This window comes from Dermacentor variabilis, chromosome 10, assembly GCF_050947875.1.
Source record: "Dermacentor variabilis isolate Ectoservices chromosome 10, ASM5094787v1, whole genome shotgun sequence".
Lineage (NCBI taxonomy): Eukaryota > Metazoa > Arthropoda > Arachnida > Ixodida > Ixodidae > Dermacentor > Dermacentor variabilis.
The window spans coordinates 38,803,176-38,822,658 of record NC_134577.1 but is presented as its reverse complement, the minus strand read 5'-3'; the positions used below and the strand labels follow the sequence as shown (position 1 = coordinate 38,822,658).

Sequence of the window (19,483 nt, the reverse complement as noted above, 5' to 3'; positions counted from 1 at the left end):
AGGGGGAAAAACGTTAGCCAGGCGGCCCTCGGCGCTAACGACGAACGCCGACACACGCGGGCGTTGCGATCGCTCGCGCGCATGGCGTCAGCGTCGTGGTTGTGCGCTCGGGGCCCGTGAACTGAGAAAGACGCGATCGCGCGTCCTCTACTTTCGCCCCGCTCCCAGGTGTCCACGGCCGAGTCGTCGGGAACGTCGGAGTCCCAGCTGAGCGTCAATGCGACCGGCAGCGCATTGTACGTGTGCCGCGCGACCAACGTCGTCGGGGAGAACCGCACTGAAGTGAGCGAGGCCCGTGAGTTCGTCGTCCAGGTCGAAGGATCCCAGGCGCCAGGTAAGCCGAGCGCCGTGCACCTGCTGGGCTCGCTCTGTTTTGTTTTCGCACTCAGCCTACGCAGTGCTGGTGTACCGACCGTGCGCTAGAATTCACTAGTGCTTTGCGTCGAGGAAACGTTTGGTTTCGGGGTTTCTGAGCACGGCGGTTTCGTGCATCGTACACGTTCGCGCCGCGCCCTTTTAAGTTGGAGCTTCGGTTTCACGTGCATTTTCCAAACCATGCGAGCTCTCTAAACGGTGCATTATTAATGCTGTGACGTAAGCGCGGAAGTGGCCTCGCCGTGGAAAGTTCGCGTTGATACCTTCTGTGGAGAGCGCCCTGTGTAGGACTCCATCTGCTGGTGCTGAGAAATCAAGCGCTGTGCCGTTCGGTTAACCGCCGCGATTTTCCATTACACGGTGTTTATATGTGCATATGACATTACGTAATACTTATTTTTCTTTTTTCTGGTTTATTTAGCAGCCACACCATCTGTACTGACGTGTCCATGGTTGTTTCAATCTATAGTTGTGTTCCCTCGGAAAGCCCAGATTTGGCGGTTTTGAGCTCGACGGTTTCGCGCATCGTGTATGTTATATACCTCGCGCCGTGCTCAAGCATTGCGTTGGAGTTCTCAGCTGAAGTGCGTTTCGGGACACCGCGTTGTGCAACTCGCTCGTTACGAGAAAAAAAATAAAGCTGGCGGATCGAAGCGAAGTGAATGCGGAAGTGGACTCGTGCAATCAGAATCCTGCTCGTGGTGTAGAATTTGCGTTCGGTACATATGTGCCAAGAGTATTGTGCCGACGACCTTCAGTAAGGCGCGCTGCGTTTTGTCGGCAACCGGACACTCGTCGTCGCAGTTCTTAATCTCAAGCTGCCTCGCTGTAGCACATGGTCGCTGCCTATCGGGGTTTTCTTTTTTTTTTTTCTACTTTCCACTTTGCTCATATTGTACGTGTGGCCAATAATCTTGCCTGCCTGCTTCTGAAAGCCGTCGTATATAAAGCGAGTGTTTGAAGCAAGCAGGTGCTTACGTCAATTGCTGCACACGTTGAATACCCGAGTCTACGAGAGGCCGCAGGGGGAAGTGCAAGGGTGAATATACAGACAAGACCTGGCGCACTGTATGCGTTGCATGCGTGCCAGCAATTCTTGAAATTCTGAACTGAATTGCGCCCTCATTGCCGTGCGTGCTTTTTCACTACACAATGCACGTTTATTTTCTATCTTTTTGTTCAAGAAAAGTATTATAGCCATCGATTACCTTTCCGTATACCAATGCTTTCGCTGCCCAATTCCTTTAATTTTTTGCGCCAGATCTCTTCTTTCGAATGACTCACATAATCCTCCCTCTCTCTCTTTCTCAATGGAACTGGTGCCTTTTTTGTGCATGCTATCGAATAGTATTGTCAAACATCGCTCCATCGATCATTATCAGAAATAGAGCGTAGTCACAAGTGTGTGTCATTCTTTCTACACCTATCACTCTTTGAGCTCTGTGTCATCCACATCCGTTAATCCAGAAAACTCAGCGCTGGATTTGTATGATATACCTACTTGCGCGCGTTAAGACACAGCCAGCGAAAAGTATTATGCGTGTATCCCGTTAATGCTCGCTCCGTCGTTGCTGTTGTTAGCAAAATTCACTCTCTAAAATTAATTACAAATAGCAGGTGTCGTTTATTGCTGTGCAGAGCGTTTTACCGCCCAACAAGCCGCGAAAACTGCTGCGCAGGCACTCGCGTTCGCTCATTTTATTGGCCTGCAGTACTCCTGGCGCCATCTGCGAGGCGTCTCGTGAATCGTTCTCTCGGCCAATTAGGCGGCGCTTTTGAATTCTGCCCACGTGATCTTGTACAGCCTACCCGTTCGACGCTCTCGTAGGACCGGTCTAGGTTAGGCGCTTTAAACTTTGTTCATCTGTGCCGTCATTTCCGGAGATGTCATTAAAATATGATTATAAGGTAGCACAAGAAAAACAGGGACGATAAACATACCTCTATTCCCTGTGATTTTTCTGTTATGTTTAATTTTGGCCCATCTACGACATAGTCTAACTCCGCCTAGCGAAAATTCCTGGCAATCAGGCCTGGCTATTTCGCTGGAGCCTTTACAACCCAACAAAACTGCGTAGACCTGATACATGGAAAAGGCGTCTGCATGACGTCAGCAGTGTCAGGTCGCGCTCCTGCGTAAGCGATGGAGGTGCCAGAAAACGCTGCTGCTAACTCAGCTTTCTCTGACCACGGCTGCTCATAAACTTGAGCACGGCCTTGCTCCGACACATTCCAGCGGAATAAACTTGCTCCGTGTTAGAATTACTGTGATGGATTTAGAACAGATGAACGTGTTCAACTCGGTTATTCTCGTTTCATATTCATGCAGCGTAGCACACATATGTTCTGCCGTTAGGAGATTTCTAGTGCGCTGACTTCTTGGTGATTTGGCTTGGGAACAATGCTGAACACATTACTGTGGGCGAACAATGGATGCTTCAGAGTGGAGCTAACGTTTCGACAAGGGGACTTGTCTACGCCCTGACGTAGGCGTCCATTGTTCGACCACTGTTAATTACTTCAAGCCCCCCCCCCCCCCACCGTCGGGTAAACTTCTGTCTTGATTGGTTGAACGTTCGAGTGTTCGCACCCTGTGTTTTCGATAATTACTCCGTCCACTTACGATCTTTCACACACGATGTTGCCTCCATTCCACCTCTCTTCGTTGCGTATCGGCGCTCAAGAGGAGGGCGTGCGGAGGACTTCCTTTTTCATTTCGTAGGCCATCTTGGGCGAGCGGGGTCTTTTCCGTAAAAGCTCCCCCGAGAAATGCTTGAACGGCGGCGCTTCCTTCTTTTTCAGCGTCCAGCACCACCGAGGCAGCCGTCGAACCGCGCAGCAGCGACGACTCCTCGGTCATGGTTCAGGCCCAGCAGTCGCGACCCGACGACGAGGACGAGGCCTCTTCGGTGACCGGGTCGTCGGCCGCGGAGGACGTGCCGCAGGGCTTCTGCTCGCCGTACACGGGATCGGCGTGCCGGCGCTTCCTGGGCACGGGCCTGGTCTACTACAACATCAGCCAGGACGCGTCGCCCGTCGTCCTCAACGAGCAGCTCACGCAGCAGCTCTGGGACGAGCTCATCTCGTCGCTGCTCGAGCCGTGCCGCTCGGCCGCCGAGGTGATGATCTGCCACTACGCCTTCCCGCAGTGCGAGTGGCGCGCCCGGCTCGCCATCGCCAAGCCGCTCTGCCGGTGAGTTTCTTTCTTTCTTTCTTTCTTTCTTTCTTTCTTTCTTTCTTTCTTTCTTTCTTTCCTTCTTTCTTTCTTTCTTTCTTTCTTTCGTAAGCATTTCTGTGCTTGCCCAACGAGAAAACCGTCCGTCCCGTAAGACGACCGCTTTCAAGATAGCGCCCGCAGCAGGGAGTGAATTCGCCCTCGTGCTGCCTCTTGCTTCAACGCCAACGATGCGGCGAGAACACAGCGCGCGAAGCTATCAGCAGTCGGCACTGTTTGTCGGCATCGCAGGTCGCTTTCAAGGTGCGGTCCGCGTGGCGATGCCATAGGAAGCCGCCGCCTGAGTACGTTTGGTCACGGTTCATAACGGTTCGACGTGGATGGATAAGGCGCTAAAGAGCGATAACACCGATAACATTTCACGTAAAAACGCCACGTAAGTGATGCTCTTGGACGGGCTTGTTGGTTGCTATGCTGTTGACAAAGAAAGACGTACACCGACCAAGTAAATCTTATTAAAAGACAAGACGTTTCGGCTTCCATACGGAAGCCTTGCTGATTCCGTGTTAATTTTCAAAGTTAAGATACTGTTGATTCCACGCTATCAGCGCAACAGAAAACGGGACGCAAAGAAGTCTGTAAAATAGTTGACATTCATAAGAGTGAATAATGGTGTAAATCGGTCTATGTAACTCGCACCCTTTCACGCCTTCTGGGTGTAAGGGTGCTATAAATCGATGTACACCCTTGCATTTTAAGGGTGTAAATTATTTTGCTGTGAAGATACATATGCACCACAAACACTAGTGATGTTGGGTCCAGGGTTTGTCGTGTCTCCCTGTTCCTTGTGTCCTGTTTTACTTCGCGCTGGCGACATGAATCAAGTAAACACCATACACCATCCATACACTACCATATACCACATACCATACACTTAACCGAATTCCCAGTGGCGGAAATAGGCGGTCGCCACCCCAATCTCTGCGAATGGATTAATTAGCACGCATGGCACAACTGGATGAGTGCAGAGCAAAACGTGACCTTGTTACCGTTTACAGTAAGCCTTTACATGCAACGTGGATGCAAGCACAGAGACCTCCTTGTGTGACCGTGATACGCAGTTTGGGAACCTAAAACCTGGAGCTATAATATATAGTGTAGTTGTGGGAAAGAAAGCGCTGCAATCGTGCTCCCTGCTAAGGTAATAATTAGCAAATTGGGGAGTGCTTCATGAGCGCAAATCGAAGCGTGATACTCCACCCTACTTCAGGCTATACTAGCTATCTGTATATGCGAACTTCGACGCGGCTTCGATTGTGCCTCCACATTCGCAGAAGGCACCTGAAAAGCTTGTTTCTCTGCAAGCATAGGCATACTGAGGGAAAGACCGCCTCTCTGAGTAGCTTCGTTCAATTGCTGACAGGCAGTATATGTGGGAGGTGTGCGCACATTTGTGTAACCTAGAAAGTTACTATGTCAGCTTTGAGGGTCAGTATAAAAAATAAATCCGTGCTATATAAATTTAGGCACTCCGGCCAGTGCCGAGCATCATTGCTATTGGCTGAAAGACTGGCCCTGTATCGACATCGCAGTCGGGCCAATAGGTTGATACCTCAACGTGCTAAATGTTTCATTGCCTCACGGTGAGGCATGCAGAGTGCACGACGCATCCTGCACGTTGGGGATTGAGGTGTCTGCGTTCTCGCGGTCGAGAGCACGCAGACATCCTGTTGGTGATGATTACACAGGGCCCACTATCGGCGTAGTGGCACGACAAAGGGGAATATCGATGTCGCGATAGGCTGCAGGTGCGAAAACGCGCAGCGTGTAGTACGGAGGTGAGTCTGATAGCTGTCGGGAGTATAAATCTGAAGCTCACCGATGGCAGCCCGATGGTTTTCGAGGACCAGCCGAATGCTATCTAATTCGACCGGAACGATGTGGAATGCTGCGCTTTACCAGGGCCCGCAGAGTTTTGTTATCGCCTGTCCATCCTATCACAAAGTAGCGCGAACGGGCTGCAGAGCCTTACTCGATGTGGCCCGCGTTTGTGACCGTGTTCTCCGCGTTTCACGCGCAGCGAGGACTGCATCGCAGTTCGCGAGCTCTTCTGCTACAACGAGTGGGCCATGATCGAGGACAACAAGCAGCGCGGCATTTTCTTCAAGTCGCGCGGCCACTTCCGGTTGCCTGACTGCGACCTGCTACCCAGTTACAAGGAGAACGGCCTGTGCTCGCATGCACATCTCACGGACTTCCAGGAAGACGAGGTCACCGGTACGCGAAACGTTCCTATCATATCGTTAGATAAAAAAAAATTATGAAAGTCGTTGTCGGCATATGGCGGCATGACTACTGTCCAGTGTCAAACAGTTTTGAAAGTCCCCCCCCCCCCACCCCCATATGTATAGCCAGCCTAGCGTGCTGAAATCCATAGAGGACACATTTCTTTTATTGCGAAAGCAATTGTATTGGACGCTGTCGCTGTGATGTACTGTATAAAGTCCAAGTGTGATAAGATCGTGCCCCGTGCGCTGCGTGTGCGAGGGAAAACGTGTATTAGCCGATAAAAACGGGTGTTTGAAGAACGGTGGCGTGGTGCGCGCGCCCAGTGTTACAGGTCACGTGACCAAGCGCGCGCTAAAAGATGAGAGCGCGCGTCTCCTCCTCTAGCTCGGCCGTGACTGCGTAAGGCTGTGCGCGCGGCTGAGCCAGAGTGAGGTCATCTAGTGAGATCTGTTCATGTTTGTCTGTAGAAGGATCGACATTTGGGCGAGTTGGTACTGGTTGAACATCTTGAAAAGGCAGCGCTAAAAGACGAAGACAGAAGGCAGGAACACACAGGACAGCGCTGACCTGTGTGTTCCTGCCTTCTGTCTTCGCCTTTTCGCGCTGCCCCTTCAAGATGTTCATGTTTGTCTGTGCGTGCGCGACACCACGCTCGCCAAGCTAATGTTTATGGCCATTTCTACGGCCGATAAAACTAAGAACCTTGCTTTGTGTGAGTATCTAATAAGCTCTCGATGCTTCGCCTTTCGGGCGAAACTGCGATTTTATTGTTGTTTGGGCCTTAGTTTTCCAGTGCTTAGCGCACAGACTTGTTGATTACGTTCCAGTTGTTTGAAGATATTGAACCCTTACCTCAATTTTTTATGTTCGTCCCTTGTCTTTTTGATGTTAATCGTGCTGATTTTCTTGTTATCCTTTCCCTGTTCCCTGTAAATCAGTGAACTGCATCAAAGGCCGTGGTCGCTTCTACCAAGGAAGTGTCAACGTGACCAAGTCTGGCATTCCGTGTCAGCGATGGGATGTGCAGGCAAGTTAGTTTGGAATTTATTCATGGTGGTGTACATTTATTGTCTCTTGTTTTTCACATATGGCTGGCTGCGCACACGATAGTAGAGTGTATGTCAATGTGACATAGAGATGACGTGCTGATGGGAGTGAATCAGCACATGTTGTCTGTGATATTACCGCAGAAATGTTTGCAGCCTGTGTACTGTATACGTTTGCAGCATGTGTACTGTGTGTAAGTGCCCGAGTGTGCTTGCAACACACCCGGTCACTTGGCTGGTTGGACCTTAGAGAGACGTCATGGTGACGTATACATGACGTGCTGAGGAGTGAATCATCACATGTCGGCTGTAATGTTACCACAGCAATGTTGGCAGCCTGTGCACTTGCAACGAACCCTGTTTAGATACTTTAACCGCGATAGATAACGCGTATGTTAGTCTGGACAAAAAATAGATGTGTTGGATGTAACTGTACCATGTGCAATCGTTAGTGCTGACGGTAATACAAGCAAGCGAGTAAAGTAACCTCAAGCACTACAGCACTGGCGCAGTGCCTTTACGGACAACGAAATGCTGATAATGTCGTTTGCAGTAACTACATATTTGGTGCGTTTTTGTTTTACTCATGTACTACCCATAGGAGCCCCATCATCACAACAGACCTCCAATGGTATTCCCTGAAGTGCTCAACTCTGAGAACTACTGCCGAAATGCCGGTGGTGAAGAGCCCATGCCCTGGTGTTATACAACAGACCCCAGGAAACGATGGGAGCACTGTTCCATACCCCAGTGCGGTAAGTCAGGTCTTTTAATATGGATCTATTATAAGTTTCATGTGTGCCCTGATTAATTAATAAATATACACAGAGTGAAAACCAATTTCAAGGCTTTTTCAAACATATGCTTCAATAAACACTCACTCACAATTTGGCGCTCGTTGGCCCGAAGTGGCCCTTGCCCCATTAAAACCGAATCATCATCATCATAATAATAACTGGTGGTTCCATGCCACAACCAAGAGTAACATTGTTTGCTCCCACCTTTGCTTTCTTTATATACTTCATTGTAACGCAATATTTCTTCTCCAGCTGAAACATGCACCTCGCGTAGTGCTTCGAACCCTGCTACAAAATAATTCGAGATATTTATTTATTTATTTATTTATTTTGAATACCCTAAAGGCCCCGAAAGGCATTACATTGGGGGGGGGGGGGGGGGGACACAATTCACACATGATACGTTAACGCAATAAAAAACGACTGAAGACAACAATCAAGCACAGATTTCGGTAAAAGATAGTTTGTAAAAAAAATTCAAAAAACGAAAAGAAATTAGGGTGAGAGTACAGGGTACAATTCATATTTGCAATACATGGCACTCTTCAACAAGACACACGCGGCAGGTAGGTGTGCGAAAAATGCACATTTAAAAAATTTATACATGTATATAACACAGGCCAGGCAAGAACTGGCAGCTGAACATTTTTATACATGTGCGCAGGGCAGATTAGAAGACAGACGGGTCAGTGATTGTTACAGTGATTATAGTGATTACAGTGACAGCGATTGTATTATTGCCCTGGGGGCTCAGAAATAGACTAGTGTCTTATTAATGTCAATTTTTTTTTCAGTTCACTGCCTTAACATGCTAACAAAGTGTTACAGGTGGAAGCGATGCGCGTTGTTTCAGGTGCTGTTATTTGCCGTATTTGCCGGGAACCGTTGTCACATAAGTTTCGAATGCTCCGCATGCGAAAACTTCCTGCAACATTCAAGACGAGACATTCGCACGCGGTGCTTAGTCGCTAAGCTTTAGGTCCTCACAGCACAAGAAGGTGGACGATGTCCTGATTGTATAGCCGACTCAGAGCCAGCCTCATAATCGAGATGGCTCTGAAATGAATCCTTGTTGGTGAGCACTCATTTATTTAATAAAGGCAGCGACGCTTACCGTAACCGTCGTGACTGTGTGGTTGCACGCACAGTTTCACGAAGATGTGTAGCAGCGCTGCCGTCGGTTCCAACCTAAACAAAAAGAAATCAAGAAATTCTGTCGTCATGAATTTTCTCTAAAAGCATATAACGTTAAATGTTGGAGGTAATTAAACTTTCAATTTATTTGGCCAAAGTCATTGTCCCAAGCAGCGAATAGCGAAAGGCAAGTGTATGTGTGGGAGGGGGGAGGGGTCAGTCCGGTCGTTTTCTCTTTCCGCATGCACATTTGCGTACGCAGGCAACGAACATGCGCTAAGCTTGCTTCCCCTCACGAGAACTGTTGATGTGGAGAAGACAGCTTCCGGTGCTGCAGAGTTCGACGCTCGTCGAAACAGCGTTCGCCCCAACTCAGAATAAACGGTCGGACGTTCGTTCGTTTTTTCTCCCGCAGAGAACACAACCCTGGGCGACGTGTCGGGGCGCGACATCCTGGACCTGTTCGAGCCGCCCGGAGAGCCGTCGTTCGCGCCGGCGCTGGTTCTCCTCGTGTCCGCCGTGAGCTTGGCGGCGCTGGTGCTGCTGCTGTCGCTGGCGCTGGGCTGCCGCCGCCTGAGGCGCTACGGCGGGGCCCGCTCCCGTAGCGGCGGTTACAACGCAACGCCGACGGCCGACGTGGAGATCGATCTGGACAAGCTGCCCTCGAATGCCTCCTACCACCACACCGCTGCCAGGCTCCACCCGCGCCTGGAGAAGCTCGAGTACCCGCGAAACGACATCATCTACCTGAGAGACATTGGGCAGGGGGCTTTCGGACGCGTCTTCCAGGTGCGCCTCGCTGGTTGTTTTCCGTGCCATGCTTTCAGTGCTCCGGCGCAGAGAGAAAACTGTTTATTTCGCGATAGCTATCATATAGACACTCCAAGCGCATTTCTGCCTTCGGCGTTGCCGTGAGGTTCCGTATAAAGTCCAATGGCAATAAAATCGTCGCCGCGCGCCGTAACGTGCCGGCTCAATCACGCGCACGAAAGGGAGAAAAGCGGGGCGGAAGCGCGCCGTCTTCCGTCGCGCGCAAGAGTAGAATGCGCAAGGAGGCGCATTCTACTCTGGGCGGCCTGGGCGGCCGCGCGCGCCAGGCCGGGCTGTCGTATCATGAATGCCAATCTACAACGGGGGTACAGTCCGCCGCGCGCTGTGTTCTTGCGGCTTAGTTCGCGTTGGGGGATGCAAGACGCAGCACTAAGGTCAATTCGCTCGCTGCTGCGTTGTGACAGCGAGTTTCCGCGGTTATCGAGTAGTGTGTGTGCAGGTTTGGTTGTCCGCGCGTGACACCATGCTTGTCAATTTGGTTAGTACGCCTATGTTTACAGGGTTGTACAGCCGATAAAACTATCTTTACTTCGTACAGCTAGCTGTTCACTAATTTGCTATCGCAATCGATGTTTCGCCTTTCGGGCGAAATTGCAACTTTATTTATTGAGTAAAAGTAAAGTCGAGGCCCTCATATCGGGGCTTCGCTTGCGTTATTCAACAGGTTCGGCCCTGATAAGTTATGCAAGGTAGATTTCCGATTAGGTAGTAGCCTGGGTCAGCCGCTTAGCCATGAATGTGGAATGCATGAATGTAGTGGGAAGTGGGTGCTGTGGGAGTGGTGATGGTGGCAATTTATAGGGCATTACATTGTTAGGCTGTCCAGTGCGCTTTTGTGATTGCTCTGAAGACGTAATATTTGGTTTAGTATGTATATGGTGATAACTGAAATTGCAGTGACAGAGTATTATCCGATGTAAGAGACACAGAAAAGAATTTTCTACGTTTAGGTAAATCTATTTCTTACGCTAGGTACATACAATATGCAGAGGTGCAATGTTGTGCCTTAAACGTTCTTTATTACGTGGAAGCTTGCCGAAGAAAAAATAATAAATGTTTTAAATAGTATACTCAATCTTGGCTTCAATCCCACCAGAGGAGATTAACAATTTTAAAGGGGGCCTCTTTCTCCAATCTATAACTGGTAGCGTCATGGGTCCGACGACATCTTGAAGAAACTGACCACTGCCGTCCAAGCTTGGCACACTTTCTCTTCCCAGGCTATCGGAAATAGTAGTATCAATTCTTCAGTGCTGTTCATCTTGAAGGGAATTTCAGACAGGAATTCGCAGTATGCCTTTGCATGGACTGGACAGCCCCACACTAAATAATCCTTGGTAGCCTGGATGGTGTACCTCTGGCAAACACTTCGAAACGCCCTGATGTGAATTGCCGACAAAAAGAGCGTCGCTTCACAGGTGATAAAGCGCTGTCTGTAGCTAGTGATCAAATGTGAGTCTATATCTTCCTGATGAGTCATTGTGGGAAAAGGTAATAATCAACCTCTTGTAAGTAACACCATCGACATTCTTGTTCTTTAACTCAGTGTCACTATTTGACAGTGTAGTTCCAATATGAGCATTTGCGTGCTGTCCCTCTCACTAATGCAAGTGCAATCATACTTTTGTTTAATACACTCTAAAAAGGTCAGCCTTGTTTTCTTTTGAAAAATGTTTTTGTAGACATCACATGTGCTTCAAGCAAATGATGCTTGACCATTGTGCAAATTTAAGGGAAAGCCAAGTACCACTGCCTACATAACATGTGTTTCAGGTCTACTTGGAGCAATTAATATTTTTTGCCAGTCTATTGCTCTGTAGTTTGCAATTGCGTTATTTGCTGCTGTGGTCCATTTGGTGTGGCATTCTCCTCCTGAACACGAGGTCACGGGTTCAATTCCCGACCGCGAGGGCTGTATTCCGAAAGAGGTAGAATGAAAAAACCTTCGTGTTCTTAGATTTAGGTGCCCGTTGAAGAACCCCAAGTGGATAAAATTAATCCAGAACCCATCAAAATGATGTCTTTCAAATCCCGCTAGTCAGTTCGAAATGTTGAACCCTATTATATGCTGTTTTTTTTTTCTAGTTTTCTGCCCTCGCACTGAGCTGTCTGTCCTGCAGTGGAAGAACTTGAACGCCTGTCTCCTTCTCGCAGGCCAAGGCCCCCGGCCTCATCAAAGGTGATGACTTCACCACGGTGGCGGTCAAGATGCTGAAGGAGGAAGCATCTGAGGACCTCCAGAGCGACTTTGAGCGCGAGGCCTGTCTCATGGCGGAGTTCGACCATCCCAATATTGTCAAGCTGCTGGGCGTCTGCGCCGTGGGGAGTCCCATGTGCCTGCTCTTCGAGTACATGGGCAAGGGAGACCTGAACGAGTACCTCAGGTCCTGCTCTCCCTCCAACTACATCGTGCGCAACCCGTCGGGCGGCTGCGGCGACATGTTCAGCGACGTCCGGCTCAGCCACCTGGAGCTCGTCTCGATCGCGCGCCAGGTCGCGGCCGGCATGGTGTACCTGTCCGAGCGCAAGTTCGTGCACCGGGACCTGGCCACGCGTAACTGCCTCATCAGCGACGACATGGTCGTCAAGATCGCCGACTTCGGCCTCTCGCAGAAGATGTACGCGGCCGACTACTACCGCGGAAGCGAGCACGACGCCATCCCGATACGCTGGATGCCACTAGAGGCCATCCTCTACAACAAGTTCACTGTCGAGTCGGATGTGTGGGCGTTTGGCGTAGTGCTCTGGGAGATCTTCTCGTTCGCGCTGCAGCCCTACTACGGCATGACGCACGAGGAAGTGGTGGCATTCGTCAAGGAGGGAAACTGCCTCGGCTGCCCAGAAGGCGCGCCGGCGCCGGCCTACGCGCTCATGAGAGCGTGCTGGAGTCGCAAGCCATCGGGCCGGCCCAGCTTCAAGACGATCCACAGGGCACTCGGGACACTGCATAACGAGCTAGTCAAGCACAGGGACAAAGAAAACATGGTCCACGTATGAGGACAGGGACTCTAAAACTTCTACATGTATTGCGACACCAGTGGCTTCGGAAGTCATGTGCTCTCGACCATGGGGCCGCTCGTACGAACTTCTCAGCAGTACGGCCTTTTAGGCCACGAGGACTTGTTGGTGATCCGACAACCACGGCTTTTGGTGTGCCGCCCGTTTATGTTCGCAACTTTGTAAAGATCAACGTCGAGATTGCGAGTGTTGGAGTTAGCGAGGCGAATTCGTCGGGCATCGGGCCTGACCTGTCCTTTCTTTCGCGCCAGCATTTTTTTTTTTTTTTGTTCGCCCACCGCTTTAAAAAGCAGAATCGTCGTTCCGGTTTTACAGCTCATACAGTTGAATCATGTACAGTCGGCGTCACCCTAGTGTAGAGTGCGGGAACGGAGGCCTCCGGAGCACTCTGGGGGCAGCCAGCGATGTCTAACGCTAGCTGCTGAGCCCGAAGTCTGACGGCAGCTGCTGGGCACGTTTGCGCCTAGCAACTACCGTTAGACGTCGCTGGCTGCCTCCATAGCGCCCCGAATGCCGACGTTCCCGCGCTATGCACAAAGCTCGCGCCGACTGTACTGTGCATTTTGCATGATTTGACTTTTGGGCATCCGCATCATTACAAGAAATACTTTAATTCACGGTGCCAAAATTTCAATCAGCAATGCCCTGCATGTGACTTGTGAGGTACACAGCAACAGTATTGCCTCTGTGCTAATCTTACATTCAGTATAAACTCTGGGCACAAGTGAAAAAGCATGTTGTAGCCCATCAACCATGAATTATTTATTGTGATTTTGGTTTTATAGAGGCAGTTAAGAGGGCAGGCATATGCACCTTGGTCTACAAGTCATTCACTGTAGGTGTTGCACATTCCCAAAGACACTAACAACTGACCGAAACACCAGTAAATTAGGGTGCAAATGAAAAGATCTCTTCTTTTACTGATGTGTTTCAGGTAAACAAGAAAGTTTAAATCTTGCATGGACCACAAAAGCACTGTAAAACACTTTGTGTGAGACTGTCATAAGTTGCACATATACACCATGTGATCACATGCTTTATAGATTCCTGAGATAAAGATGTATGCAGTTCTGTTTTTCACAACATATTTTAAATTTTCCTCTTCCCACATGCAAGGGTTGAATTATTTTTTCACTTCAGGAAACCTTGGCACGAAAATAGGCACCAAGGATACTGTTACTCTCAATGACTAGTATTTTTATCGTACAATGACACACAGGCAGATTTCTTTACTACAGAATTTTTTCGAAAATTTTTCCCTACATTTGAATTGGAGTCATTACTAGGCTAGCGTATTCTGGCAATTATGTTTTTGCTGTTCTTTGCAAGATCCTAAAATTTCAACTGCCAGTTCTTGCAAAATGACCACACTGTTCGGATATGCATTATTTAAGGAAGCACATCAGTGCTAGTAAGTTACAGAACTTGGCCAGGCAGCTTAATTTGTCACATTTATGATATTCAAATTTCCCAGTTTATAGATCTTGCAGTAAATTGATATGTGCACCTCATAAACTGAGACACGGCACCTGGGAAGAGCCTGTCCACACCCAGTTCTTTGTGGCACCAGGTTAGAGTAGCACAAAATGCACTGTAAAATGTATAATCCGTGGTGTTTACAACTTGCGGAATCTTCTGGGTCATCTCTGAAAGCACAAAAAAAAGGCTATTTTGTGTACTGAATGCAAGCTGGACTGCCATTTTTCAGCACACATCGTCATTTGCATGTGCAAGACACCACTACAGTATGACCTCACTTAGTGTTTTCTATTCTGTTACACAGACATCACCTTGTCTGGAATAACAAGCACAAGCTTTAGATGGGACAGTCAGGCCGACAAGGGACAGGCCTTTATTATTATTGTCCCACACAAGGATGAACCAACTAGCCCCGCAGCATATTATGTTGAAATATTACCTTCGTGAAATTGCACTGTATGTTGTCTGTCGACCAGACTCTTTCAAGTGAGGAAGTATTAAGATAGCAGGTGCACTTGGTGTACTATTAAAGGTGTCATACTGGAATTCTAGCCTTGGCTTCATAAACGCAGAACTTGTGAAGTTTTCTTCCAGAATGTTGTCATTTATTAATGTCGGTTTTCACGTAATGCATATCTGCATTCTTTTTCTGTTCACTTTATGAGAGGGGGAGCAGCAGTGCCCCAACATGCAGGCAATATTTGTACTTCAAGCAAATCATACCTTATGGTGTTTAAGGCTCGTTTGTGGCTTGAAAAAAATGTCATTCTGGTGATGTCATGAGAAAATAGCTTTCCTTAAATGTTTTCCTACTCACTCTTCTCACTGCTACCTAATTATGGGCACCGATTGCTGGAAGTCCTTTTGTGCACTTGGTACCAAACTAAATGCAATAATGTTAGTTTACATGCTTGCTTACGTTAAGCTTTACATTGCAAGCAACAGGAGTTTTATGCTCATGTGTAGCTTAATGACAGGGATGTGATCATGTACGCATTAATAGAAAATTTTTGCCATTTCCCGAGGCATGCTGTGCTTTGCCAGAAGAAAGAATATTTGCAAGGCTGGGCACTCTTTCTATTAAATTTTATCCATTTGCTTGTACAGACACGTCGCTGACTACGAGCGCAACTGAAAACATTCCAACAGATCAGCCTACACTACTGTGGGCTTGCTGTACTGGGATAGAGCAGGGACCAAGTGCCTGATCCCATCTATCAATACTAAACTCTGTTGTCCTCTGATGATTGTAACAAGGGCTTCCGAAATGGGGCTTCTTACACAAGTGACCATTTTAGTGTAGCCGAATGTCGTTTTTGTCCTTTTTTTTACGTCAGCAAAGACCTTTGGCTTCTTGGACGTGTACATGCTTTTAAATCGTCTTGGCAAGACACCATTTATATTTTATATGTTCTATTGTTTTTGTTATTGCTTAGAAAACTTTATCTTCGTGTATTTTACATGTTTACTCTTTTCTTTTGCTCATGTCTTTTACTCATGAGTTGCATCTTTGCGACTTTTACACAAAAGAAAATATGAGGTAGTGATGGTAATTGGCTATTTTATAGCATTTGAGTGGCACTTGTCTAGACAACCTTTTGAAGAATGGCAGGAGTGATTGAGGTTTTTTTTTATATGAGGGCAAGAAGCGTGTGTATATAATGTATGCTGAGATTTTTTGCAGTGAACTTGTGTGAAATGCTTGTTATTGAACTACTTGCGAAATGAGGTTCTCAAGCACTTCCAATTTATGAGAAGAAGTCTCAAAACTAGCATGACATGAGTTAAGTACTGTTGACTGTGCTCAGTAAATTATGATTTTTTGAAGATGAAGCCCAGGCCACCCCAACTGTTTGTAACATACACAAGAAAATGTTGTGTCACATTTTTTTTTTCGCACGTTAAAGTTTGGTGTGCTTAAGTGCTAAAAGTTGTGCATTGTACAGGCTCACTAGATGAGCATAATAATTTTTCCAGGTACTAAACTTTTATTCTATTCTGCAAGCTGAACCAATTCTGCAAGCACTCTTCGTTGCAAGTTCTTAGGTACTGCTCAATATCTGTGTCCAATATACTCTTTCCTAGTCATTCCATGCTACAATGCTGAGGTGCTACTGTTGGTGTCTCAGCTTGTTATGTGGCATTATGTTTAATCAAAACAGCAACCTTTAATTCAATGGCAACACGATTTCCTAAAGCCTGCCATTGGTTTCTGTCATTTTCTCTTGCATTTAATTGCAGCCTAAACACCCAGCAGTTATTCTTACATTGTCAATGTAACCTGCAGATTTCCACATTCAACAGAGTCAAACTTTTGATGGAAAAAAAGCAAATTTCGTACACACCCTGCACTGCAATCGTTAGAATGTGTTAACTATATACATCTAAATAATCTTACTGTCATCAATGTTAGAAACACCAGAGCTAGAGTAAGCTGGACTAAAAGCTCCAGGTGGTAACCTTTTTTATTTGCATATTTAGTCTTTCAAAGTGTTTGAGTTATTTTGGTACTGGCCAGAAAACGTTCGTGTGTGACACTGGGACAATTGCAAACAAGCATCTTTGTGCTGTTGGTTTTTTGGGTGGGCAATTATTCCACAAATGTGCACGTCGATCACGTCTGCGTTTTATACATTTGTCTACATAACTGCACTTGCCGTAGGGTGGCATTTTCAGGTCTGTTGTTGATCACGTTATATGCCGCCTTCGACAGAGCCGTTTTCTGCATGAGTGCTGTGCTTCTTCGGAGGAGTGCGAGCTCCGTAGGCGCCGTGCTGTTGTGTATATGAGGTGCTGTATGGTGGCACTGGACACATCAAATAAGCAACTCTTTCACATGTGTGTACAGGAAAGTCACAGGCACCGCTCGTGGCAGCATATTGTTTCTTCTTATCTCGTCACTTGCATGTATGTCTGGATGTACAGTTTGGGAAGTGGGAAACATGTTGTGGCATTTGTACATAAAAGCACCATGGTACTTCTAACGGATGTAAGTGTGCTTTCTCTGCTGTCACCCGCTAGGTAAATAACACATGCCGAAATGTGCAGTCTCAGTGACCGCATTTGAGCATGTCACTTGTATTCTTGATAAGACATCATATGGCAAGAGAAACTTTTCTACAAGTCGCCTTTGCATGAAATTCTTTTTTAAAAGAATGACTACGCATTGAAAATGATAACAGGGTTCAGCGTTGTGCTTCAGCTCCTCAGACGGTGTTATAACAATACGCAAAGGCGACATATTGACGCGACGCGCCACGCAAGGCAACTGCTTCTGCGCAGCAGAAACATCGCCTTGGCAGATACCAAGCTTCTCAGAATGCTGGCCTGATGAGAAGTGCCGCCAGGTGATGTTTCAGGCTTCGCCCCTCAGTGGTGAGCGAGACGAGACCGACAGAAAAGCATTGGCGTTCGTCAGCTCCCAGTGAAAGCAGACGGACTCTTGTGTTGGAACGCTGCTCTATCTGACTCTGGTGACGAGTCGATTGAACGGAGTGCGACGGCGAGCCCATTTCACGTTTTTTTGCAGCTAAACCGAGTGCGCGTCGTCAGCGCTTCCGTATAACCAACGCGTTTATCAAACAAGGCCACCTGGCTCAACCCCACCTATATAGCACAAGGCCTGTTTACTCCAATCCATGATGCCATGCTAATGGCCCGAAATTGCCAATTCTGGCGCGACGAAAGCGGTGACGTCAAAATAACTATTGGTTACTCGGGAGCGACCCCTTTAGATTATAAGGCAGTCGGGCCACTAGCATGACGTCATGCATAGGAGTGAGCAGGCTTTGTGACATCTGGGTGGTGTTGCCTGTCTTCTACCCTTATCGCTCTTGCCGCCGCAGCGAATCGCATGAAGCTCAAACTGAAGCCTTTCAATATGCAAAGGGAGATACTGTTCTTAGATACATCGCCATCGCAGGTAGCGGTACTAACTCCTGTGACCACAGAAAACCAACACGCCAAGGATGACAAGGCCGCCTTTCACATAGACGGGTTTACCTGTCGAATCGTCGGCCAGTTTGTCTGAGGCACTTTGAGCATGATCCGTTCATTTTCCAGCGCGATCAACGTTGTTAGAAATACGTACTCCACGCACTTCTGGCGACTCTCTGTCGGTGTGAGCGTTTTCCCGCCAACTTGGGTCCCTGGATACAGTGACCCAAATGGGCAGTACATTGGACAAGTGGGCAGCCATGGGCAACTGGATATGTGACTCCCGGTATGTGCCGCTCTTCAGTGAACCCGCGGTGACGCTGCTGCGCTGACGACGAAAAAACAAAAACAAAAAAGAAAGACGGCGCGAGCGAACATCTAGACGGCGCGCGCGCTGCGCGCACTAAAAAAAAATTGCAATTTGCAAATTTTGCAATTCTTCAAAAAAGGAAATTTCTGAGAACTCCTCGGGTATTGGGCGGAAAGCGAGCCCGCGGTATATATAGCGCAGGAATGTCGCGCCGGCACATCTGGATGACGCAGCATGTTTAGACGGAAGAGCATAGAAACGGCGTAGAAATGTTAAGGGCGTAGCAAACAGTGAATTAGGGTTTGGTGTTACGTTACATTAGTAATGCGCAAAGGGTGCCCCGGAAGGTCCTCGAACTGATGTATGCCGATGACGTAGCGTTACTCCAGCGGACTATGCAAGATATTTAGAGAGACTTGCAGAAAACTCTGGCAAAACCAGTAACAAATCTAGGCCTTAAGAGGAAGCTTTAGCTCGGGCCTAATTCCGACGCGGCCTATTCAAATACATGTAAAACGCAAAGACCATTTCTGAAGTAACCTCTGGACCAATCTTAATGAAATGTGTTGCATTTGAGAGCGAAAGTTAAATTCTAGTGACTGTTGCAAGCGGAATTACGATTTACGGCCTGAAATTTGTTAAGATTGTCAAAAATTCGCAAGTTTGAAAAAAAAATAGAAGCACGAAGTTCACAAATTAATAGCTCTGCATCAAGAACAGATATCGCGCTTGTACGTGTGAACCCTTGTACGTGTGAAATATGGAATGAATTAAAAGGTTGATTAGCGCAACTATATTTATTATGTAATTAGGTATTTTGAGTTCTCGTAGAAGTGATGACCACCTCACCGATCAAGGGTTAGAAGTGTGCTATCTGCTATCTGCGCCGGCAATTTTTAAAAATTTGGTGCAGCCTAAGAAAACATTCTACACAACACCTTCTTTATATTTACGCGGCTGTTCAAAGTTTTAACAGTTTTTGGCGCAAATAAATGCACGACACGAGAGAAGGCACAAAGGACGCAGCAGTGCTAACAACTGATTCATTATTGCACTTGGTCGCTGTATATACAGCACCGTACAAAAAAGACGG

At 47.6% G+C, this 19,483-nt stretch overlaps 1 protein-coding gene across 1 annotated transcript in view; it reads left to right on the top strand.

Moving 5' to 3' along the window:
- The window catches only part of LOC142560351 (tyrosine-protein kinase transmembrane receptor Ror2-like), a 300,620-nt gene extending 283,492 nt beyond the window's left edge, over positions 1–17,128 (top strand). Inside the window, exons 4-10 of the mRNA XM_075672381.1 lie at positions 169–334; positions 3,178–3,568; positions 5,631–5,827; positions 6,778–6,866; positions 7,487–7,640; positions 9,232–9,605; positions 11,802–17,128. Coding sequence (XP_075528496.1) covers positions 169–334; positions 3,178–3,568; positions 5,631–5,827; positions 6,778–6,866; positions 7,487–7,640; positions 9,232–9,605; positions 11,802–12,644 — 2,214 coding nt within the window. The 3' untranslated portion in view covers positions 12,645–17,128. The remainder of the gene's footprint in view (positions 1–168; positions 335–3,177; positions 3,569–5,630; positions 5,828–6,777; positions 6,867–7,486; positions 7,641–9,231; positions 9,606–11,801) is intronic.
- Positions 17,129–19,483: the final 2,355 nt, after the last annotated feature.